Below are 10,236 nucleotides of genomic sequence, written 5' to 3'. Positions count from 1 at the left end.
ATAAACACATTTCATTACACCAAATACACAAAATAATGTTCTTTTTAGCAGCATCATATGACCCCTTTAAATTGATTAGACATAAAAAAAACTAAAAAAATTCTACAAATTTAAAATAAACACAAATTATACAGACACTTAAGAATTTATGATTTATATTTTCTATTTAATGATTTGTAGATTACATTTAATAGTTTACACTTACAAACCGTTTGTTTGTCATTACAAGTTTGTGATTCATCATTGTATTCACACCATTTTGACCAGCAGGTGTCGTCAGCGTGCGGTGATTCGAGCGCTTCGCAAGTTAATTATTTTGTGAAGCAATTGATTCAATTGACTCGGAGTTTTGAAAAGCTCCGTTTCTCTCATCACTACTTAACAGTGACTGAGTTTTTGTTTATGATAAACTGATTCACGATATTAAAAGCGAAATTAAATAAGGCACATTTTCTGTTACTCATGTTTAGATGCGCTTTAAATTCACAAAAAAACAAACAAAAAACTTTTAACTTTTGTTAGATGAATCACAATCTTACATTCAATAATTATTTATTCATTTATATCACTTGTAAAATAAATAAATCTATAACACTGGTTAAAATGTTTGGATCGATTTAAACAGCTTAAATGCTTAAGAATACAAACCTCTCTTCAGCCGAATCACAACAGATGCAGGAGCGCGGCGCCGTCTTATGACGTCAGATCGCCAGAACAAAATAAAAGTCCTATTTACTCGCTTGCTGCCTAAACTCACAAAAGTGCATAGAAATTTACATACTGTATAAATGTAAATTAGGTCAGAGGAAATCACATGTATTTAAATACATACTGTCCAATGATGTGCAGAATATATAAAAAAATATATAATAATGAAACCCAGATAGCATCTGCAAGACGTCTGTTAAAAGACAGGGGCGCAAACTGCACATTTGCTAAGGCAAGATCAGTGTGGGCGCCCCCTGTATATTCTAACCCCTAACACTGACCCTCACAGAAAAAATTATCTGTAGGTCAGTTACCAAAAGCCCAATAACTAGCTTGTGCATGGAAGAATACAAACTCATCAGGAGTGAAAAAAGTGCAAACCCCCTCCCCCATTTTCAATACCACAGCGAAAATAAATAAATAAATACATTAAAAATAATAATAATAAAAAAGAAAAAGACATTAGAACACACTTTTTATTTTTTGAAACGCATGTAATATTGCTCACTTTTTAGTCATTCAATTTTGGAGGGATTTATGGTAATTTTTTATTTTGCCTCATAATTATTCATATTTTTATATATCAAAAATAAATGTATTCACATACAAAGTTTTGGTCCAATGACCTTCATCAGGTAATGTCATTGGACCGAAACATTGTATGTAAATAAATTGATTTTTGATATATTTGCAAGTGAGGATAGTGTGCGGGATTTATTTGTCTTCTTTTAGTTGGACCTGTTTTTGTTTTTTCCTACGCACCTATCGATTGCCTTCAGGGGTGTATTCCAGAAAGCGGGTTTTGTTGGAAACTCAGAGTCTGTTAATCCCAGAAAAGGGAAACTCCGAGTTCCCGAACGATAATTCACTTGTACGGAGTCTGCTAAGACGCTATGGGAAAACTCATTTTTCTCCGAATACTGAAACCTTTTCAATAACGCAGTGTAACTGCACGGCCATAGGCTCGTGCAGCTCTTTTTTTTTTTAATTCACTGCACGAACCAAAGGCGACAAAGCCCTCCAGAGCCCGCCAGAATGGGCAGGGCATCTGGCTATATAAGCAGGCACTTCGCCATAGGATCCTCAGATTTCTTCTCCTTCAGCGACGACGACGTTCTTCTTCGTTCTGCGACGAGCGTCGCAGCAGCAGCGGTCCCAGCTTATCCCCTGCCGCTATCCGGCGAGCCTAAAAGAGCTTATTTCTAAGAGGTACAGTAAGTTCTAAGAGTGTGGCTTGTGCAGGGAATCTTGCACAATGCAGAAGGGCAGTGAGTGCGTTGCCTGTCTCTCTCTCTCTGCAAGACAACAACAAACGATGAATGAGAGTTCAGTTAAAAATTTTAATACAAAAAAATAGTAAAAAAATAAAAATAAATTAAATGCACACAATACATACATAATACATTACTGTTCAAAATGAAGTCGTGGCCTAATGGTTAGCGAGTCGGACTCGTAACCCAAAGGTTGCGAGTTCGAGTCTCAGGTCCGGCAGGAATTGTAGGTGGGGGGAGTGAATGTACAGCGCTCTCTTCCACCTTCAATACCGGCTACTTCACATGTCTGTAGTTGAGGCATAAAAATCCACCGTAGACAGAATCGTTTGTACCCTACCTCAGCATTCTTCATACATCACTGGCGGGGCTGTTTTGGAGAAATACTTCCTTGAAGGCATGTTGTATCTTGGGTCCAGTTTATAGATCATTCGCTCGAATCCTTCTTTCTCAACAGTTTGGAATGGCACCATGTCTTTTGCCAGGCAAAACGCCACTGCCTATGTCAATTCGGTCCATTGTTTACTTTTCTTATCATAAGGAATGCAATTAGCAGATGCACCTTTCTTAAACTTAGGTCTACTTGTAGTTGGTGTCTCTGTCTCCTCGTGCATCTTCAGACTTTCTTCGTACTCGGGTTTGGGTTTGTGTTTGAAATGATGGAACAATTCGGAAGTGTTTCCACCCTTTGTGTTCCACCACAGTTTTTCTGTAAACTTTGCGTATTATGGTCATTTGCTCCACATCTGATTTTCTATAACCAAACCAGTTCCAAATTGTGGAGGTAGTTCCTCGTTTAGCAACAAACTCCTCCTCAGATTCACGGCCGCCTTTTGCCATGCATGTTTTCGCTCTGCACGTGAGCTGCAAAATGGGCTGTGCATGGAAATACATCATCAACTAGGTTTATCGTTATTAACCGCCTACTCCTGGGATGTGCACTAGGGCAGGGGTTGGAACTGATGTTGGCAGGACAGTAGCTTTCCAGAAGCATGGTTGGAGATCCCTGGCATAGATTGTTGAACATAATACAGTTGTTTTCAACAGCAACCAGTAACTAGTCTTGTGGTTTCATTGGATGTGGAGAAGGTGATTGACCGTATTTAATTACCTTACTTGTTCCACATGTTACATAAATACTGTGTAGGCCAGTCGTTCTTAACTCCGGTCCTGGGGACCCACTATTCTGCACATTTTGTATCACTCTCTTATCTGACACCCTCAGTTCAGTTCATGGAACTCTGTCCTAACAAGCTGATTATCTGAATCAGGTGCGTTAGATAAGTACATACAAAATGTGCAGAGTGGTGGGTCCCCAGGGCAACTGCCCCCCCAAATTGTTAGTCATGGAATCACTGATGTCAGCCCCGCTGCAATTGGAGCACTTAGCCAAGCGCTAAATACCCTCAGTCCCTCACCGTGTTTTTGCAGCGTTGAGCAATGTAACCAATCACAGACATATCTGTTGATTTCTTGAACGCAATGGCCAATCAGAAACGTTTTGTCAGAATTCACTCACCGCTGAAAGCGCCGCAGTTTTTAAGTGCAGTTTTGCACGCTCGTGAATCATCTCATGACTAAGTTCAGACGCGATGTAAATAAGAGATTCATTGTGCAGTTTAGAGAGCTTCATTGATTATAACAGAACTTTGTAAGATCGCGATGAACGAAGATGAGTGATGCTTTTTACTTTTACTTTCAATACTTAAGTACGTTTAAGATTAAAAAAATACTTTTCGTACTTGGGTACAATAAATATCACATACTTTAAGACTTTCACTCAAGTAATATTCTAAACGGTGACTTCAACTTCTACCAAAGTCATTTTCTGGTAAGATATCTGTACTTTTACTTGAGTATGGCTTTCAGGTACTTTATACATCACTGCGAGGAACATAGTCTTGTGTTCCACTGTGCCATATAAATCTGAGGAACATAGGACTCTGGGAACATAGGGACGGCCACATGTAAAACACCCCTGACCCTCCACTTTATCTGGTGTCCTGAAGGCTTTGTAGATTTTATATATTTGGGCATAAAGCTTACAATTTCCTTTAACCAAATTTTCCAGAATTTTTTTTTTCATTTATTGAAATTAATTAAAATGGATTTGGAGAGATGGAACAACCTTTTTATTTTCTTGCTGGGCCGAGGCTCTATTTTGAAGCTGAATAGGCTACTATAACATATTCAGATGACAGATGTTTCTAGTGATTTTAACTTTTTTTTCCTTGGACATATCCTAAAAGTGTGAAGAATTAATATGAAGAGGTTCTGAGATGTTGGGTAACCTCTTTAAGTAGCTTAGTGAGTATAGGATCTAGCATACATGATTTCATTGCTTTAATGGTTTTATGTTGGTTTAGATGTTTGTTGCTTTGTGCCTTTAAACTGGGATTAACTTGTATTTGTCTTAACTTTTTTTGCTTTAGATCTGATGGTACTTAAAGAGGAGGGTCAAGAACTGAGTGAAATGGAAGAGAAAGATGACAAACATCATGATTTCATGACTGAAGATAAACAGGCTAAAAAGACTTCCTCACGAAAAAGAACTCAGAAGACCAAATCTAACAGTAATTTCACCTGCCGTCAGTGTGGAATGAGTTTCAATCAAAAACATAATCTTGAAATCCACATGAGAGTTCACACTGGAGAGAAACCTTTCACCTGCCAACAGTGTGGAAAAAGTTTCACTCAAAAAAATAAACCTTAAAGTCCACATGAGAATTAACACTGGAGAGAAGCCTTACACCTGCAAACTGTGTGGACAGAATTTTACACATAAAAATAACCTTAATTCCCACATGGTAAGTCATACTGGAGAGAAGCTGTTCACATGTGATCAGTGTGGAAAGAGTTTCACACGTAAAGTAACCCTTAATTACCACATGAAAATTCACTCAAGAGAGGACTGTTTTACATGTCATCAATGTGAGAAAAATTTCTGTCATAAATTAAGCCTCAAGAATCACATGAGAATTCACACGGGAGAGAAGCCTTACTCATGCCCTCAGTGCGGAAGGAGTTTTACATATAAACCATCCCTTGATTCCCACATGAGAACTTACACTGGAGAGACCCCTTACACCTGCAAATATTGTGGGAAGAAGTTCTCTCAAAAAGGAAACCTTCAGGCTCACATGAGGCTTCACACTGGAGAGAAGCCTTTCTCATGTCTTCAGTGTGAAAAGAGTTTTACATATCATAGAGACCTTAAACAACATTTGCAAAGTCATTCTGGCAAGACATTGCAGTGCTCCTCAGTGTAGTAAGAAGATTAGAAAAAGGAGTAGTTTCAAAATTCACCTGTGCGTTTAATCTGGAGAAAGTTGATTTAATTGTAATGATTGTAAAAAAGAAGAAAAAAAAAAAAACTTTTGCTACCACACACAAAATTGAAAAGTCATGCAGATGTGAGACCCTATTGTGTGTGTGTGTGTGTGTGTGTGTGTGGCATGGGCTGTGCTAGGGAGGGGCTAGCAGGTGCTCCAGCATAGAGATCTGCGCGGGACTGTTTTTTTAGTCCCGCTCCCGCAAAGTTATATTCCGCCAAATAAAAGTGTAGTCTGCACAAAATTGTATGTTATTTTATTCGTCTTGTCAAGAGTCTTGAATTTATTGACTTTTGACTTGAATTTAAATGAATTATCTTAAGACACAAAATTCGTTTAATTTTTAAATTTTATGCAATACAGTAGGAAAAAAAGTGTCAGAGAAAATAAAAATGTACAAAAATTGTATTTCTTATTTTTATTCGTCTTGTCAGGATACAATTCGTTTAACATTGACAACAACAAAAATAAAAATGAAATACGACATCTGTCATTTAAAATTATAGGCTAAGCAAAATATAGAGTTGAACCGAGTTGAACGTCCTTCAAGGACAGCGCATCCACTTTGCTCCATCCTTATTCTGCTGTCACTCATCGACAACCTGCCTGTTCTGTCTGAGGGCCGTATATTTACCACAGGTACAGCCTGCTCCGAGCATCGTTATGCACATGCTGCGCACAGACCACGCAATTAAAATGCGTAACGTTAAAAGCATGCGTGCAGCGCATGCATAACAGTCCTGAGCGCAAGCTGTACCGGTGGTCAACAAGAATAAAGCGCAGATATGCTGTTCTAAATGGACGTCGGGAACGGGATATTGTTAGACCGCCCGCTCCCATTCAAATTACACCAGAGTTACTGACCGCTACCGCGTTTTATTCGGGAATTTCCCGCGGTGCAAAAACTCCGGTCGGGTCCCACGGTTCCCGCGGGAATGCAGACCTCTACTCCAGCACCCGCAAGAAAGACCAAAGCACCCCCATACATAAAAAAGATGAAATAAAATAAAAACATTTGACTCATTACACATGCGTAATTCGTGCAATGCAATACACTGTGACATGTTTTGCAGTCGCACATTTAGTAATGTCATAGCATTTTATTTTGAAAAAGGATCGGTTCCTTGAGCCAAGTAGGCCTGCCCCCGACTAAACATTTTTCTAGGCAACTAGCTGCATGTTTACATTAAGTTGATTAATATAATAACCTACTAAACCATCCTTTAATAGGCATTTAGTCGTATTATAGCCTATTCCGTAGTCAAGCACGCGCATAAAGCTTACCACAAAGCACCGGCAAAAGTAACGATTAGTAATGATGCATCGGGGAAAAAGACATTTTAATTATTTAAAGCCGCTCTCTGTGAGACGGTAAACTTTAGCCGCATTCATCGTGAAACTCACTAGCACATTATTAGGAAAGGCGATTTGCAAAGATTCATTAAAAAACCTTATACTCACTTCTTCTGGAGGTGAAGCTGGATCACTAATGATTAGATAGACTAGAATTTAGGCAAGATAAATGCATTTAGGTAACTTAGATCGGGGGGCACATTCCCTTCAGAAACAAATGTAATCCACTGCGGCTCAGATGTCGGGAGTCACAGCAACAACCTGCATTGGGCCCCGGATACCCCAGCTACAGCCCTGGTTCTATAAAAGATTTGGAGGCCTTCATATTTACAGGGCCCAATAGTAACAGGAGTGCCAGAGAGCCCTCATAGACCAAGAGCCTTGTTCAAGAGGCATTGTATAGGCTAAGGGACACATATATTCAAGCATAAATAAACATTTGTTTTCATTGTTGATGGGTTTTTCGTACCAAACTGGATCGCGCAACCTTAAAGCCCAGGGCCCCCCCGGGCTCCTGGTAATCAAGGGCCCCTGGGCACTGGCCCCATTGGCCCGGTCAGTAATCCATCCCAGTCTGTGCTGAAACGCTACTGTCAATCAAACTATCGTGGGAGGGGCCTGTCTGTGTGACGTCACATAGACAGGCATCTGAGATCGGCTCGGTTTGAGAAAGGGGAAATGATTTAATGAGATTTAAAAAAAAACACTGGGTGGATCTTTATCATTATAGGGTGGTTGTGTACACACACTGCCAGCACACATTTCAGTTCAAACAGCTTGTAAAAGTGCATGTCACATCTGATGACCCCTTTAAGCCCTGTTCACACCGCCAGTGACACGCAGCGACAAAGCGACATGATTCCATTCATTTTCAATGGAGAGCTGGTGACTTCCGGCGACAGTGACCATTGGCAACAGAATGTGGGTGTGGCGAGCGACGGGAGTCACACGACAAAAGTTAAGAATAGTTTTACTTAAGTGGTATCCAATAGGAGTGAAGAATCAGTCAGTAGCACTCACACGTCACCGTCTCGAGTGCAGGCAAGACAGGACAGAGTTCCGGAGCGATATCAAAGTTTTATATTGTTTGACCGTAAACACATACATGGATATTAAAAATGATGCATGGAAAAAAAACTGTTGGCAGTCTTGGTGAGTTTGATTCCTACATTGATGGTTCGTGTTTAGCACTGGTTAATGAATTAATGCACCAAGCACTGCTGTAGTTTATATAAGAACACTCACCAACAGCAGAATGCTACTTTTATTTCTTTTAAGTCTAATTCCTAGTCAAATTAGAATGTTATCTTAGTTTTACTGGCAATATATATAGTTTGTGATTGCATTTTTTAAAGATATGTCCAGACGTGCAGTCTATCAATAACATTAGAGTGACAGCACTAGGAATGCCCACAAGCGTCTTCACAGGACAGAGTCTATCGACATACAATGTCGCTGAGTGTGAATGGGGCGCAAGTGTCTAATCTCTAAATGAAGATGACAAAAAGTTAGCTGAAATCAGGCTTTCCAAAGAGAAAGAAGCTGCTGTAGGGCAGTCTGGGTTAAAAAAAAAAATGTTCCATTCAAATTTTATATTTCATTATAACATACCATCTAGTCTGTCTCTCTGGAAAAATCCAGCTGCTAAAAAAAAGATACATTATGAGTTTGTTCCTCACATTAAGACCCACAACGTGAATGTGAAGAACATCCCACTTTTGTGCTACCACATGGAGTTCAGGAGAAGCACTCATCCTAGATCAACTTCTGATGGTAAATTTAAAACTGAAATTGTTAGAAGATGTGAAAGTCACAACAGATGTTTCTGTAGTGGGCAATTTGTGTCTTTGATTACTGTTACTGGCCGTTTAATTTGATCGCCAAAGCCCTTTAAACGAAGAACAAATGTAGGCAGCATGCAGTAACTCTACCAAGTTGTGTCAGGATTTTATTAGGAGGCTAGTGTTTTTGACATATGCCTTATTTATTGCTTGATACATATTTATTTCTACATTCAGATTTATTATACTCAGGCATGTTAATAAGTTATGATAAAATGTTTTTGAACCCTTGTTTTACTTAGTTGCCTGCATGTTTTGATACTGTTCCATATTTGATGGAAGTGAATGGTTTTCAGTGTTTTCAACGAAGTAGATATTTAGGGTTAATATCACACAAAATTAATGCTGTCAAATGATTAATCACATCCAAAATAAGTTTTTGTTTACACAATATAAGTGTGTGTACTGTGTATATTTATTATGTATATATAAATACACAAACATACATGCATGTACTTTAAAATAATACATGTGTGTACTGTATATATTTATTATGTATATATAAATACACACATGCATGTATACATTTAAAAAATATGTTTTGTTTATATATAAAATATTTATATCTATATATCACATGTTTGTGTATTTATATATACATAATAAATATACACAGTACACACACATACATTATGTAAACAAAAACTTATTTTGGATGTGATGCACAAAATATTTGTTTTGTTCAAGCTACTTATGTTTTATTTTTCCTAATTTAATGTGCGACATGTAATAATGAATGAAGGCAGCATTACTATTTGGCTGGTTATGTGATCTCTGTCCACACAAGGAGACTCAAGCTTTGAGAATCGAAACCAACCTGTTTGATCTTCAGTATCTTCTTGTTTCACTTTGAATGCCTCTTCAATTTGAATGTCTTCACTCTCCTCCTTAATAAACGCCATCTTTAGTATGTCACGTGAATCTCACTTGCTTCTCCAGAAGTTTCTTCTCTGTGTTTGAGAGGAGGGAAAAAACGGTTTCAAAAAAACAAATCCAAAATTAATCTCCGAGTGCATCTAAATCAGCTCCCAAGTTCATTAGTCAGCACACCGGCACTCTAGTAACCCATGTAGCCCTAGTAGCCAGCGCAATCGGGCCAATTGCGGCTGAGTGTCGGCTCACTCGGCTGTGTTCTGGCAGCGGCTCACCAAAAGTGAGCCAGCTCTGGCCCAGTAATGGTTGCCAGATTTGGCCAGGCTTCGGATGTGCAGATCTGGCCTGAGTTGCACTGAGACACGGCACATTTAGCCACATTCGGCCCGATTACGGACCATAAGGGCTGGTCTGATTTTGGCTGAGATATGGGCATGCAGACCCGGACCAGTTTAGGTTGAGTGCTGGGGGTAGGTCTCCGTTTACAATGTGGTAAATAGTATGTAGCAATGACACTTAAACTTAAACATAATATCTTATGTTATTTCTTAGTGTATTTTTTATTTTAATTCCTATTAATATCTTTTTTCCTTTTATCCAACATTCTCTTTTTTTCTTTAACTACATTTGGAAATTAATGATTTAATTCATATAATGAAACAAGCTTAAAGTGGTTAAGGGAACTTCAACATTATTTTTGCTATGAGTTTCAAGACATGCGCAATAGCTTTGACATCTAATGACAAAACCTGATGGGCTTTTTGTGCTGCTAATTGCCAGAAGACCAGAAGAGCTTGCTACCCTGGTAAGTAAACATTTGATAATCTAACATATAATATCATTTTAATAAACCGTTCT

General features: G+C 38.6%; 1 protein-coding gene and 1 pseudogene across 2 annotated transcripts in view; one reads left to right on the top strand and one right to left on the bottom strand.

Annotated features, from left to right (window-relative positions):
- Positions 1-10,236, bottom strand: part of LOC107658374 (gastrula zinc finger protein XlCGF8.2DB-like) — a 49,246-nt gene that overhangs the window by 11,540 nt on the left and 27,470 nt on the right. For both annotated transcript variants that reach the window (XM_016446887.1, XM_016446888.1), the window contains exon 3: positions 9,323-9,455. In XM_016446887.1, coding sequence (XP_016302373.1) covers positions 9,323-9,407 — 85 coding nt within the window. In that variant the 5' untranslated portion in view covers positions 9,408-9,455. The remainder of the gene's footprint in view (positions 1-9,322; positions 9,456-10,236) is intronic.
- LOC107658375 (gastrula zinc finger protein XlCGF8.2DB-like) lies at positions 1,846-5,354 on the top strand (annotated as a pseudogene).

This window comes from Sinocyclocheilus anshuiensis, unplaced genomic scaffold (genome assembly GCF_001515605.1).
Source record: "Sinocyclocheilus anshuiensis isolate Anshui unplaced genomic scaffold, SAMN03320099.WGS_v1.1 scaffold791, whole genome shotgun sequence".
Classification (NCBI taxonomy): domain Eukaryota; kingdom Metazoa; phylum Chordata; class Actinopteri; order Cypriniformes; family Cyprinidae; genus Sinocyclocheilus; species Sinocyclocheilus anshuiensis.
This window is presented reverse-complemented; position numbering and strand designations above follow the sequence as displayed.